Genomic DNA, 14,302 nt, shown 5'->3' with positions numbered 1-14,302 from the left:
CTTAGAAATCTCTGCAGAGCAACACAGAGAGGCCAAGCGAGCATGATCTGTTCATACATTAGCTGTAGAAAGAACCTGCAAAGTAACAGGATTAAATTTCTGTTTTAAGTACATAGTCTGCATGTATCCTTCCTCGAGATAATGACAATTCATAATTCATCATAGCCCTTTTTGTGTATGCATAGTTTAAATTTATTTTAAGTAAATAAATGCTCTTTTAAATAGTTTTAAGTTGTATATTATTTGTGACTCGGGGATATCTGTATTTCTTGCTGGTAATTGTATCTTCAACATCACCAAAAGAATATTACTATTCTCATCTTGGTAATATTGATATTCTATGTTAAAGTAAAATATTTTCTCTTTGGGGAATGTATGTTTGTTTGTTGGGGAGTGGTTGTATTTGGGGTTTGAGTGATTTTTCCTGAAGCCCCAGTGGCCCACAATCAAGATCATAAGTATATATGATCCTGTATATTGGGAAGCCTTTAAAAAAAAAAACCTCAATTATTCAGTATGCTAATGAAATTGTACAGTCAAGGGAACTTAGAGCCAATTATAAAGCAAAAGAGCTTAGAAATGTTTTCTTCTGATAATGAGGACCTGGAACAGAGGATAGAATAATCCCTCTAAATTCCTTGACATTGGAGGCAAGTCTCTGCCATACACTACCAATTACAGTGCTTTGCACCTGCTCCTTCTTTTCTCATCCTTTCCCTATTTCTTTTTCTTGTTGTTAGACATCACCTCTTTTGAGGTCTTCAGCACCCTTCAGATATGCCAGGATCACGACAACCAGCCACTAAGCCTTCTGGATCTCCCTGCACACAATTCCAAACAATCTCATTCATTAAAACAAAGGGAACTCATTGTAAAAGAAATACCAGAAGATTCATCTAGCAAAGAATGACCAAAATTCTTCTACTCCAAGTAAACTTTCAGTAGTAGAAATTTTCAACAGAAAATAAAATTTGCAGAATTTGCTAGCGAATGGTTTCAAAGTTACTTCTTCATAATTTGCTTTAATGTTTTGAAGAAAACTAAAAAAGATAAGGTGCACATTATTTTATAGAAAACATCTCCTGGGTGAAGAAGACAAGCAGTCCTCTGGGGAGACTTTACAAAATGAACATTTTCATCAATGCTGCATTATTTTCAGTTAAAGATACAACTCACTTATGATCCCAGAAATGCTTTCTATTACATTTAAAACCTAAATAATTTGAAGAGTGAATTGGGTCACTGAAGCAAAATTGGTTCTCTCCTGGTGGCTCTTTCATTTCCCAATCAATGAAAGGGAAGCATGAATTACCACATCAATCAATGGAGCTAATAAACCTAGAAGCAGAATGAGCTGTGAGAATTTGTACGTTTCATTCAAAAACGCTCCCATAGAAAAAAAACTTCAGGAAATTACCCTTCTCCTTACCTTTCGTTAATTGCAAAATAGACACGTTTCTGGGAGCAAGGAGTTGCTGAGAGTTTATCTAGAGCCCCCCTCAAGGCACTGGACCATCTTTCCCCCGCACCCAATGCTCACAGAGCCTGGCAATCAGTTGAGAGCACACAACCTTCATTTCCACAGCAGGTGTCTTTGAATTTCCCTTTGAGGCTCTGCTCCTTTTCTCCCTCAGTCTCTCCTGCTGTAAGCTTTGACTGGAGCTGCAGCAAAGCATTATCTTCCTAAAGGTTATACAGGAAAGTAGAAAAAATCGCTATCTCCGTAGAACAACCCAAGTTGGCACCAAGCCACCTCCAGGAGAGACTGCAAACATGCTGATCAGGGGTGAGGACAGTCTAACCTCCAGAACTTCAAAGACTTCCCCAAGCAATAATGACTAGGAAGGAACACTCCAAAAGGCATCCCGCTCCTGTGGAAAGAGGTTGATTCTAGGTCAGAGAAACCTGCACGTGCTGCCTGTCAGCTGTCGGATCTTGGGCGAGTTACTTGGCTTCCCTGAGCTTTGCTTTCATCGTCGACATAATGGAAATGGTAAAATGGCAATTACAGTGCCTAGGAGCGTGGTTGATGTAAGAATTAGGAAGAATTAATAGAAAGGATCCTGCTTAGAGTAAAAAACGTAGATCAATGGTAGCAATATTTATATTTTCATTGCCCCAACACAGTGCCTTGCACAAAATTAGGGTTGATAAATATTCGTGGAAGTGAGGGAGGGAGGGAGAAAAGGGGAGAGAGGGAGGAAGGAAGAAGGAAGAAAGCTTTGAAAAGATTCAAGGTTAGCATGGAGAGAGGTATTTCATGCTTTTTAATTAATAACTTTTTTGATTATATATATATTTATTGTAGTTTCTTATTTTTTAATGATCTTATTTATTTGAGAGAGAGAGAGAGAGCGTAAGCAGGGAGGAGAGGGAGAAGCAGGCTCCCTGCTCAGCAGGCAGCTCCATGTGGGGCTCGATCCCAGGACCCTGAGATCATGACCTGAGCCGAAGGCAGCTGCTTCACCTACTGAGCCACCCAGGCGCCCCTGTAGTTTCTTTAATACCATGGACCGGGAACACCGTGGAATGTTAGCCAGCACCATAGATCCTGCAGACCCGAGTCTCCCGACTGCTGTTGGGGTTTCGCTGCCCGTGATAGCCTGTTATGTTCACCTTCCCTCTTACAGCTACAGGTCCTCACCTGGGCTCTGCTATTCCAGACCCTCTCACCTCTGCTCACCCCGGGAAGCCCAGGTCCGCGGCAGTTCCTCCTGCCATCAACCCCAGTCTACAAAGGACAGCCACTATGGAGCTGCTCCGGGAGGCAGGTGCCTGTCACTAGAACATTCTTTAGCACTTCAATGAAGGCAGTGTCCGCTGAACCTCCAGGTGAACAGAGTCAGCTGGTGAGTTCTTGGGTTTTACGTAATAAATCCATTCCAGCAGGCCCACTCCCCTCAGCCTTTTATCCTCAAATATTCTTCCAGGACCGTTCCGGCATCTTCTCTCCATTAATAGAAGCCACCATTTTCCCCAAGCTTTAAAGAGCCATCCCAACAGCTCAGTGGGATCAGATCCAGGTGCCCTAGTAAGGACGTTAAATTCTGATTCATAGGAGAATGCGCCCATTAAAAAAACTCTTATCCAGCCCTATATTCTGACACCTTCCCCCTCAACCATTGAGATGAGAGCCCCACACCCTCCAGGTCCATTCTCACATGCATTCTAACCACCCCCGTTTCTGTTCATCAAGTCCTCAGGCAGCTTCAGTGGAAGCTCTTGTTCTCCCATCACTCAGAGAGTCCTTCTCCAATCGGGTTATCCTCAGACTTGACCTTAATTACCCATGACAGGTTCTTGGCAGTCTGTGAAGAGGGCAAGTATTATCATGGGAAGCATCCTCCTTGGCTGGGGCCTCGGCCTGGTTTCAGCAAGGGGAGGCTGATCTCTAACAAGGAGGCCCCTTCTGCAAAGGAACCTCAATCTCATCCACTGATTGTCCCCATTGCAGGCCTCCGTGTCCCACTCCTTCCCTAGGAGGACCTTGACCTAAGTTTAGGAGACTGCTGGGGTAGTGGATTCAGCCTTTTTAGTAATTCAGCTGCTTTCCCACTTACGTCTGAGGCCTGGTGTTCAGCACAGCGTGGCCTCCAGCTCCAGGAGCAGAGGGCATCTTCAGCTCATGCAGTGTCTACTGCTGAGGGCGTTCACACCATGCCCTGAATGCTCGGACTGTATTTAACAACCAACTAATCCCACGGCCTTGACAATTCCCATTGTTCCCGCATCTCTCGGATGTCATCGATATGGATTAGCCAGAACGTGCCTTTCCATACGTTTCCCCATCCCAGGGGACTCCTGGACATTGTGATGCTATGGACGCCCCGTGGCTCTCACAGCCAGCATCACTGCCTGTGGCATTTCAGCTAAGCACCCCAGGAGACAGCCAGGCTGGATTTGGTCCGTCCGCCCCCCTAGATCCACGCTCGACTCTAATTCAACCTGCTTCCCGGGAGGCCAATATTTATGGACTGAGTCAATGCGCTCCCTTGCTCTCTGTCTTCCCATTAATTCTGCCAAAGATCAGGGTGTGGAACAGTGTGAGATTGGGGTACTTTCTCCCCCACCTCCCTCCCCACCAGGCCTTGATTTGGGGCTGGCTGGGTCATCCTAAGAAAGACCGCCGCTCCCATCAGGCATTCCTCTTCCGCTCTCTCTGGGATCTGATAATCACTTCTCTCCTTCTCCTCCAGCCTAGGGATGTTCATTGCTTCTAAACAAGTAGTCAGAGGGTTTTATCACCCCTTGTCGGTTTTCTTAACTCTGCCCACACATTTATAAACAGCATCTTCCCTGAACTGTGCTCAGTATCTGGCTGCAGTGTCCCCTTGTTTCCCCCGGGCCCCCTACGGATGCTGTAGTCACCTTCTCTCAAACTGTGGCAAGCCCTTACTGCCTCTGCTTTTCTTCCCTAAGTTTCTTTAAGAAGCAGCCCTTTCTACCAAAAAATTCTGAGGAAAGTTCTTAAGGATGGGCTGAAAACACTTGAGAGGTGTCACCCCGTGTTGTCCCTAATCACCACCCGCTGGCCGGTAGAGGTCCCAGGTACTCAACTGCGTTCTATGTGAGAAGGACTTTCCTGCCTACCAACAGATCTGCACTAAAGACTGGGATGGATTTTGCTCACATTCTTTGTTCCCAGAGGTCCGCCTCCACATCCCGGTCCTTGACCATCAATCCCAACATTCGCTGCACTATTTTCATGAGGACTTATTCATTCCTCATTCAAGGAGGGCTCCCGGCTCCCAGCTGAGATATGGCAGGGGTCTGAGTCCCGACTGAGCCACCTTTGGGACTCATGATACCCTGCCACTTGTCTGTGTCCCTTCCTAAACGTGACATCCTACATTAATGTGTAAGTAAAAGTAACTTTGAAGTTCATTTTGTGGGTACTTGCTATCGTTATTCCAAGTATATTAAGGACTAAAAAGACTTTTTTTGGAAAGTTTTCATGAATTCAAAAGACAGAGGACATGCTTTATTGGCATTAATACAGATATTCTTGGCATATCATGAAAAAGGAACAAGGTTCATTTCAACCCCCAAATGTTGGAATTAAAGACACTTGCATAATACCAGAGTTAAAAAAAAAAGTCACAGAGAATCAGCTGCTGTAAGGTTTTAGAGAGAGCAAGACCTAGAGCCTCACAGACTTCCCCGGGGCCAGCAGCGCAGCCTTCCCGCGGCAAATGTGCAAAACTTCCCAGTTTAAAAAATCACAACTTGAATTTAAAATATGCTAAATGGAAAAGAATATTTGTGATTAATCATGTTGGGCCTAGCTTCAGGAGAGCAGCACACGAGTCTAAAACCAGAGCTTAGTGGCAACATCTTTAAACCTCAATGATGGCTTTCGTTACAGATTTTTTTCTGAGGTTGTTTTGTTTTGTTTAATCACAAAGGGGCCTCTTTATTCAGGAGGACTCTGAGAATTTTGCTTGGGAAAAGAATCACCCAGAGCCGGACGTTTCTCAATTTCAGCGACCATCATCCTCCCTTTTCAATCTGAGCCGGCTCTGTTTCTTATGCGGCTAAGTGCTCAGTTAAACGAGAAGGGAGCTTGCAATTGGGCTTTCTTTGGGAGTGTGAGGACAAAGCATGGGTTTTGTTAATTGCTGGCCCTCTGATCATACATCTAGTCGGAGACCAACTGTTAAATAAGACATGAGAACGTAAAGACTTTCTAGACCCATTTCCTAATTATTCGCACTGCGTTGAAACCATTGGCATATTATAAACCCAAATTGGAGGAGGATTGTGATATATGCAAATTATGTTCTGAGATTCAAGGTAAAGACAAAATGATTTGCAAGTGTGTGAAGAGAAATTATTGCAGTGAAAACACAGATACTGTTTTGCATTTTTAGCATGGGTAGGCTGCCTCTGGGCCTTGTGCCTGAGTTGGACCTGATGGAGACAGGTAGTCTCCTCCACAGGACTGGCCAAAAGTAGACAGTCCTCGAATCCAGGGGTTGAGCTGCTTGTGCTGTCCGTGAGGGTGCGTCCGTGAAGCTCAAGGCCATCAGCAGTGTTCTGCCGGCCACGCCAGGTTCAGATGGTCTCGCACTCCGTGGTGGCCGTGGAGCAGGCCCCGCAGTCACAGCGGACAGCCACGGGGTAGGTGTAGAAGGGGTCCACTCCAGGGGCGCAGTTGGGCAGCTTGACCGTCACTTGTCTGGTCTCGTTGTAGGTACAGACTCGATGATGGGCTTCAATGTAGGGGGGTTCCAGAATGGGCTTCTGTCCCCACAAGTAGAAAACAGGGAACCCATTAGAACATACCATCTTGTTTCTTGTTCTCGGTACCATTTATCACTATCAGAAATTAATTCGCTAGTCATTTGTTTACTTGTAAATCTCTCTCCTCCCAGTAGAAGGCAAATTCCTGAAAGCAGCTACCTGCTTTCGGTACCATATCCTCAACTCCCACAAGGGCCCATGGCACATAGCAAGTGCTCAATAAATATTTAGCAAATGAATAATCCTGATCATTGAAAAAGTCTTCTAACTTGTCTCTCTTCTACCATCACCCCCACATTCTCTTTACAGCACAGCAGCCCCAAGTGATTCTCCTAAAATTAAGTCAGATCCTATCTCTTCTCTGCTCAACGCCCCAGTGATTTCCCATCTCACTCAGAGTATACGTCAAAGACGTTCACCATTGAGACCCTCCATCATCTTCCCTGCACCCGCACCGTCTGCTACGTCTCCGGCCCCCTGTCTTGCTGGCTTCCTCACTCTGCTCTGGCCACAGTAGTCTCCTGATTGTTCCTCAAACTCACCATGAACAGTCCCACTCCGGAGTCCTTGCCCTGTTAATCCCAGTGCCCAGAACGTTCTCTCGTATGATTGACTCCTTCGCCAGCCTACCATTTTGTTCAAACGTCACCTTCTCACAGAAACCTTTCCTGACCCTCTTCTTTAAAATTGCGACGTCCCACCTCCACACCCTGCCACGTCCCTGCCCTCTTCCTGCTTTATCCTTTTCTCCATAGCACTTGTCAGGCCCATGTGACACATTATATATTGTATTTATTTGTGCCGTGTTTCTCCCACTCTAGAAAGGAACCTCCGTTAGGACAGGGATTCTTGCCCATTTTACTCACTGCTGCGCTTCTGTTACCTGGAGTTGACCCTGTCATCCAGGAGGTTCTCAATCGCTGTAGTTGAATCAATGACAGAAAACAGAGCAAGGCAGGTTCCAGAATGACCTGAGCGCTGTTCTGATAGCCAAAGGATTCACTTCCTGCCTTCACCTTTTATAAATCTTGAACCTCATAGATAATTTTATAAAGAGATCAGGAAATCCGCACAAAATAGTAGTTAAAATCTCAAGCCCCGGAGTGGAACCCCCATCTTCCAGTAATTCGCCAAAATGACCAACAGAAATGAGAGGCACTCGCTCTATGTTCTCTAGGCCTTTTAGAAAACATGGAGTTGTTCCCTTGGTCACATGCTGGCAAATCCACAAGAGAGGTGATCCTGCAGACCGCCAGGGGGTGGGCACTGTTCAAAAAGGAATGCCCCCCAAATGTTAGCATGGCAAATCGGAAAGAGTCTACGGTGGTACCCAGCTTGCTGTTGCCTTTGTTATAAACAAACAGGTTAAGCGCAAGATTCTTGCCAAGAGAATGAATGTACCTACTGAGCGGGTTAAGCGCTCAAAGAGCCTAGACAGCTTCCTTTTTTTTTTTTTTTAAGATTTTATTTATTTATTTGACAGAGAGAGACAGCCAGCGAGAGAGGGAACACAAGCAGGGGGAGTGGGAGAGGAAGAAGCAGGCTCTTAGTGGAGGAGCCTGATGTGGGGCTTGAACCCAGAACACTGGGATCACGCCCTGAGCCGAAGGCAGATGCTTAACCGCTGTGCCACCCAGGCGCCCCCCTAGATGGCTTCCTGAAGCATGTGAAGGAAAATGATCAGAAAAAGAAGGAAGCCAAAGAGAAATGTACTTGGGTTCAACTGAAGCGCCAGCCTGTTCCACCCGGAGAAGCACACTTTGTGAGAACCAAAGAAAGGAGCCTGAGCTGCTGGAACCCATTCCCTACGAAATCATGGCAGGGTAAGTGTAAAAAAAATGAAAGACTGCAAGACTGTGTAAAAAAAATCTCAAATCCTGTAGTCAGACCCTTAACCTTGGGCTCCTGTATTGCCACTGGCTAAAGATTTTGGAAAGCCCACTTAGCTTCTCGAAGCCTCGGATTCCTCATCTCTAAAACAAAATCTCCACCTCGCAGCTCGTTGTGGAGCTAAGGCAGATGACATATGTAACGCATGACGCCCAGTGCCAAGTAAGTGTCCCGTAAACGCCATCTCTTGTTCTTATCGCAGCTGTAATCCGAGTAAGGAAGTAATAGTAAAAGTAGCAACTTACAAGCTTTCAAAAGTCCGCGCCTTCCCTTGTATTGGGAGCATAAAGTATGTGTGCTGGAGCCCAGGGTGACGTTCTTCCATGAACATCGTGAAGATGATGGCTTTGCCTTGGATAGGGACTGCGTGGAAGAGCTCGACTTAATATCACTGCTTCCTCCTCCTTTTCAGGCAGCACTGCACCCGCCTCAGTTTGCTTCATGTCCTCTTACCCTCAGATTACCCTCCAGAATCTCAAGCAGAGTTGCCAACAAAATCTAAGACACTCACTAATATTTGAATGTCAAATAAACAGCAAAATTTTTTAGTGCCAAGTATGTCCCAAATAGTGCATGGGGCAGACTTATACCAAAAAAATAATTGTTGTTTATCTCTCATTCACATCTGACTGGCATCATGGTCTGGTTTGGTTTGCTGGGTTTTGTTGTTTTGTTTTGTTTTAATAAATCTGGCAACCCTAACCCCAGGCCGTGACCAAAGGCTACCTTCAGCAGTGGTTCCACCTTTGAAGTGAATCCAACTATTTCGTTGTCACAGACGTCCTCATTTTAGACGTGCTCTCCAGTTAAGTTCCCCAAAATAAGTGCTTTATATCTCGGAAACTTTCAGATTGCTGGGGAAATACATCTCATTCTTTTATTTGTTTTCTGTAAGTAACCTCCCTGTACAGATAGTACAGGAGAGGCGTAAAGAAAAGCTGGCTAACATGAAAGAGACTCTTGTTCTCTAATGGTCTTGGTGCTTCCATTTCTCCAGTGAGAACATATTCCCTGATCTCCTGTGGGTGACCAAGATCCAGTTAAAGATATTCATCAATTTTTAAAGAGAAGAGGAAAATGAGCTGAATTGAAGGAAACACAGTTTGAAATCCGGGCCCAGAAAGAGCTCCAAAGAGCTGAGAAATGAACTTTGAGTAGGGGTAGGCATGGCCAGGCCAAGCCCCGAAGACAAGAAGATGCCAAAGTTCCCCAAGGAAGTTTGATGTCAAGTCACAGCCATGGTATCCTTAGCAGTTAAATTTTCATTTGGCTATTAGGTCTTATGCCCCTGGATGGTGCAAAAAATACAGCGAATTAGGTAGAGTAGTTTTATTTAACTTGGAGATTTCACCACCATAATCCAATCCATTCATGGGGCCATAATTTTATCTAAGTGATACCAGGTTGCTCCCTGAATCCCTGAATAGATGGCTATTTTTTCTGATGACAGCATCCTCTTGTGGTGCTCATGGACTTCTAAGTTGCCATCAATTAGGCTAAAAGATGTATGACTCCAGAGAGAGGTCAATCCCATCCAACTCAACAAATATTTATTGAATGTCTTGTTCATACATGACACTTCAACAAAGCTATCGAAGGCACAAGAATGAAACTCCTCTCCCAAAAAACATTAGAATCTAGTGTTGTGTGGCGGGGAAAAGTAAGACAAAAGATAATCTAGAGTTAGGGCTGACCAGGGAGTCAGAAAACCTCTAGGGAAGGAGCTGACTCTGGACACAAACATCAAAGAATATGTTTAATAATGACAGATGGAAATGAGAAAGCATGAGAAAAAGATCAAATGGGAGATTTCATGAGGGGTGTTTAATAAAACTTTTCAAAATCAGTCTGACAAGACCAGAGCTCGGGATATGGGTAGACATTGGGAAAACAGGCAAACTTCATGTTGCTAAGGACCTTGGACGTTGGCTTTGGAATTTGCAATAGTGGGTGCTCATTAAAGGTTTCTGAACCCAGGTGACAAATCGGAGCTGGAGCTTCATTAGTAACCAACTCGGGCCTCAGTACAAAGAGTCAACGGTCACTCCACGGGGTGATGGGACACTCTGTGCTGAATGTGCCTCTTTTCTTCTCACCTTGCAAACATCTCCTGACCTCAGCCCAGCAGGGTTCTAACTTTGTCTAAGATGTTTAACCTCATTTTAAATGGGATGCTTCTTAAAAGGCTGGATATCATAGAATACAGAGGGACTTTGTGGATATGTCTGTGGCAATCCCTGAGGGCCTCACAAATTGCAGTGGGGAGCTGGGGCAGGGCAAAGCTGTGCATGAGCCATTGAGGGAAGAACTGAGGACCCACCCTCCCCTGCTAGACAGTTTAAAGCCTATCGCGTGTTAACCGGCTGTGTTTTCACAGGGAGAGGAATATAGAGCAATTTTGGTGACATGCTTGAACCAACGATTTATTCCCAACTTTCTACTGACTGTCTACATAACTGTCTACATAACTCACTCCTTGAATTCCTCCATGTCATCTGTAAATTGGGTGGACAATAGCACATCTTAACCTCCCACAGACGATTCCCAAATATATAGTCGCTATGTAAGTACAAACATTAATTCTATCAACACTTTGTTATCATGCTTCTTTCAGATTATTTTTGGAGAATGCCAAGTAATTGTCATTAAAAAAAAAATCCACAAGAATGCCCCACTCTCCCTCATTTTATTTAAAAAGTGAACACAGGAATCAACCCAGGTGGCTGGCCCCGAAGGCTTTGCCACCTGCACCTGCCTTGAGACTCACCTCCCAGGTTTCACAGCGGCCCCAGCAGGCATCCGTAGTGATCCGAAGACCCCTGCAGCCCGGCTTTTTGGCCAGGAAAGTAAACTCCCTCACGGCACAGCCCACAAAGGTGAGCAGGTCCCCACCGGAGGTGCTGAGGACACAGCTGCAGCCGGCCAGGAAGAAGAGGGCCATGGGACCAAGGAAAAGGTATGCCAGCTTCATGGTGTTCCTCCAGAGAGGGAAAGGAAAGACAGTTTATTGAGGGAGCCAGCTTCCCAGGGCACCTGGGTGGCTCAATCAGTCAAACGACAGACTCTTGGTTTCAGCTCGGGTCGTGATCTCAGGGTCATGAGATTGGGGGCCCCCAGGTTGGGCTCCACGCTCAGCACAGAGTCTGCTTAAGAATCTCTCTCCCTCTGCCCCTTTACTTGGGCTCACTCTCCCTCTCTCTGAAATAAATAAATAAATCCTTTAAAAATTTTTTTTAAAAATTTGAAAAGAGAGCCAGCTTCCTTCCAGGGGGTGACCAATGATATAATGGTCACCATCAAAGGCATTTTGCTCTTAGCATTTCAAAAGAAATGAGCCAAGAAAGTGTAAATGCCCACAAACACCAACATAGGTGCCCAAATTTTCCTCTAACTGACTCCAGCATGGTTTCCATGGACCTAGCGTACTCACTAGACACTGAACTCTCCCAGGGCATCCTCGGGCTTTTCCTTATTGCTACCCAACTACTGCACTTGACTGACGTATTAGAGAGGTTTGTTCCAATGGTCTCTCCAAAATAAACGCAAAATATGAGTCACACCAAAAGTAATGCATATCCTAACATACTCCATGAACACACCCAAATTATTTTTGTTCAGATCTAGGGTATTTGGTGCCATATGGGTTCCCCACCTGCTCAAAATTATGTTTTCAGTGTCATGGATGGGGAATGGGAGGGACATCAGTAAATAAAAACTCTATGCCCAGATGTATCGTTTCTAACCCAGCCCACCACAAAACACGGATATGCATAAGATATGATGAATCCTGGCGCCTGACTTGGTAGCATTCATAACAATGTGTCCTGTTCGCCACAAACTGCCTCTGCTCTAGGCCTCCGCTGTAATAGGCACCTGGTTGTGATTCCATTTAAATCCACATATTGGAAAGCATTGGAAGTATTTAAAACCTAATCCCAATCTACTGTCAGGTCTATCCTATCTGGGTCATGGTCATTTTCTGTGCTTTTCCAGGAGCCAGAATCATTCCCTGCACCCTTGGCCCAGGGGACAGAACATACCTGGATGTTAAAGTGAGAGCGGACACTGCATTTATGGAATGCCCTCCATTCATTATTGCTTCAAATGATTCATTATTGCTGCAAAATTATTTCTTTTCAAATCAGATCTCTCGGTCTCATCTACTTCTACTGACCTACCTCTGATCTGTCACCTTAGCAGGGCTCTTTGGACTTCCCTTCCAGTGGAATGAAGGTACAAAGATGGAGAAGCACTTACCTGATCTTGCTGGAGCTAACTCCTTTTAGAGCTCACACTTGCACCCAAGATGTGAGAAAATCACAATGAGTGATAGAAGTTTGCTCTGGGTAAATGTCTCTACCCTCCGTTACTGGGCTGCTTGACTGCTCAAATATATATAAGGGTCTTGTCAATCAAAACAAAAGAGAGGCAGATCCGTACAGGAACCACTAAACACATCAAAGCCTTGGGATATAAAGCCAGCCTCTCTTTTCCAAAACTGATTAACTGGAAGGGTGTTGTTTTGTTTCTTAACATCACCTACTGAAACAGAAAGTTACCTTGGTGGGTGACATAATCCTAGGGAAACAGTCAAAAGTAGTTCACCTGGGAACAAATGCACTGGGGCAAGATGGATTAATTTTGCTTCATGGTAACCACAACTTTCCTTCGAAATAGGCATCAGTCACTAGCAGCTCACAGCAAACTCTTTCCCTTAACTCACAACACGTTTCAATACATTGAAAATAACAAAACAGTAATAATTCTTTCTGGAAAGGACCCAGGATCACAAACGAAAAGGATGGAACTCCCAGTAAGAAGAAACCTTTTGAAAGTCTTTAAATTAGTTAAGGATTAGCTAATATTAATAACACTTTAAAATGAGTCTTACAGGAAAAAAAAAATAACAAACACCAAGATGTTCGAAGAGATTCTCTTCTGGCATGGGAGTTAAAGGGGACTTTTTATTTCTTCTATATGGTTTTCAGCAGTTTTCACATTTCCTACATTGGGCAGGCTTTTAGAACAGAAAATCAACTGATATTGACACTTTAAGAATTAAAATAAACCAAAAAGTATACATTGGTCCTGCACATAATGATATTCAATACTGTTCTAACAGAAATGTCTCGTTAGACTTCAGGTTCTTGGAAGGTCTAAACTAAGAATGCAATAGTATTCTTTATGAGCGTGGGACAGAGTTTATATTCCAATCTGCAACAGTAGCATACAAATGGATTAAAGACTTCGTTGGTCACGGCATTATTCCGGGTGCTCTAAAAAATAAATGAAGCAGACATCATCCCTGCCCTTAGGAGTTTACATATCACAGCAAATAACGACATAGCCCGAGACCTTTAAGATGCACATTACACAAAAAAATACTACATAAAGAAGTTAAAACCTTCCTGTTTCCTGCAAAGAGAAGTGTTCTTTAAATAGTGTGCTACTCGTTCAGGGCTTGGTTTTTTCAAAACAGGTAACAACCCTCAGTGAATCCATCACTAGACCATCAGTATACCCACCTCTAGATTCAGGGATGATATGTGTTTTATAGAAAATTGAATGGAGCTCAGAATAAAGGACTTTCTCCAGCCCTGAGCCTGGGAGTAGCATCACCGGAATGGGGCTCCCGCGGGACAGACTGCTTACCTGGTGTGGTCTTCGTAACTCGCTTGGAGTTCGCTGGTTGGTGGTAAGCTGCCATCCTGAGCTGTGTTTCCAAAGAGAACTCTTCAGCCGTTTTGCATTAGACCTGAAACATACATGCTTGTGTCTGTAATGTCACAAGATAAAGACAACAAGGAGAAGCCAAAGCTACTTTTCTTTTACAATCGCCAATGTCCTTCTACCACAGAGCCGAGCTTCACGCCTACCCCCATCATCATTAACCTGGTGACATCATTAACCAGTGACAATTTATCGTCACGGAGCACCTACTATGTGTGAGGCTGCGCGGAATCTGCGTCCTTCTCACATATGTTCTCTCTCAATCTTACGCCACTTCTGTAAATCAATGATTTTTTCTCCTTTTTCCATTGGGAGAAATAGAGGCTCGGTTATTTTGCAATCTGCCCGCCTCCAAAGCCTTCAACAGCACTGGGGATGGTAAGTAAGTTGGTTTCTTCTCTACAACCAAGCGTTGGAAGGTGCTGCCTGGGACACTGCG

At 44.6% G+C, this 14,302-nt stretch overlaps 1 protein-coding gene and 1 pseudogene across 1 annotated transcript; one reads left to right on the top strand and one right to left on the bottom strand.

The window, feature by feature from the left end:
• Positions 1 to 5,023: 5,023 nt before the first annotated feature.
• On the bottom strand, positions 5,024 to 11,104 carry GPHB5 (glycoprotein hormone subunit beta 5). The gene is made up of 2 exons (XM_008701108.2): positions 10,901 to 11,104; positions 5,024 to 6,243 (listed from the first exon to the last, which is right to left on the bottom strand). Exons 1-2 carry the CDS (start codon positions 11,102 to 11,104, stop codon positions 6,055 to 6,057), a joined length of 393 nt encoding a protein of 130 aa, XP_008699330.1. The 3' UTR covers positions 5,024 to 6,054.
• On the top strand, positions 7,341 to 8,117 carry LOC121105185 (annotated as a pseudogene).
• Positions 11,105 to 14,302: the final 3,198 nt, after the last annotated feature.

Source organism: Ursus maritimus, unplaced genomic scaffold (genome assembly GCF_017311325.1).
Source record: "Ursus maritimus isolate PB19 unplaced genomic scaffold, ASM1731132v1 scaffold_25, whole genome shotgun sequence".
Classification (NCBI taxonomy): domain Eukaryota; kingdom Metazoa; phylum Chordata; class Mammalia; order Carnivora; family Ursidae; genus Ursus; species Ursus maritimus.
This window is presented reverse-complemented; position numbering and strand designations above follow the sequence as displayed.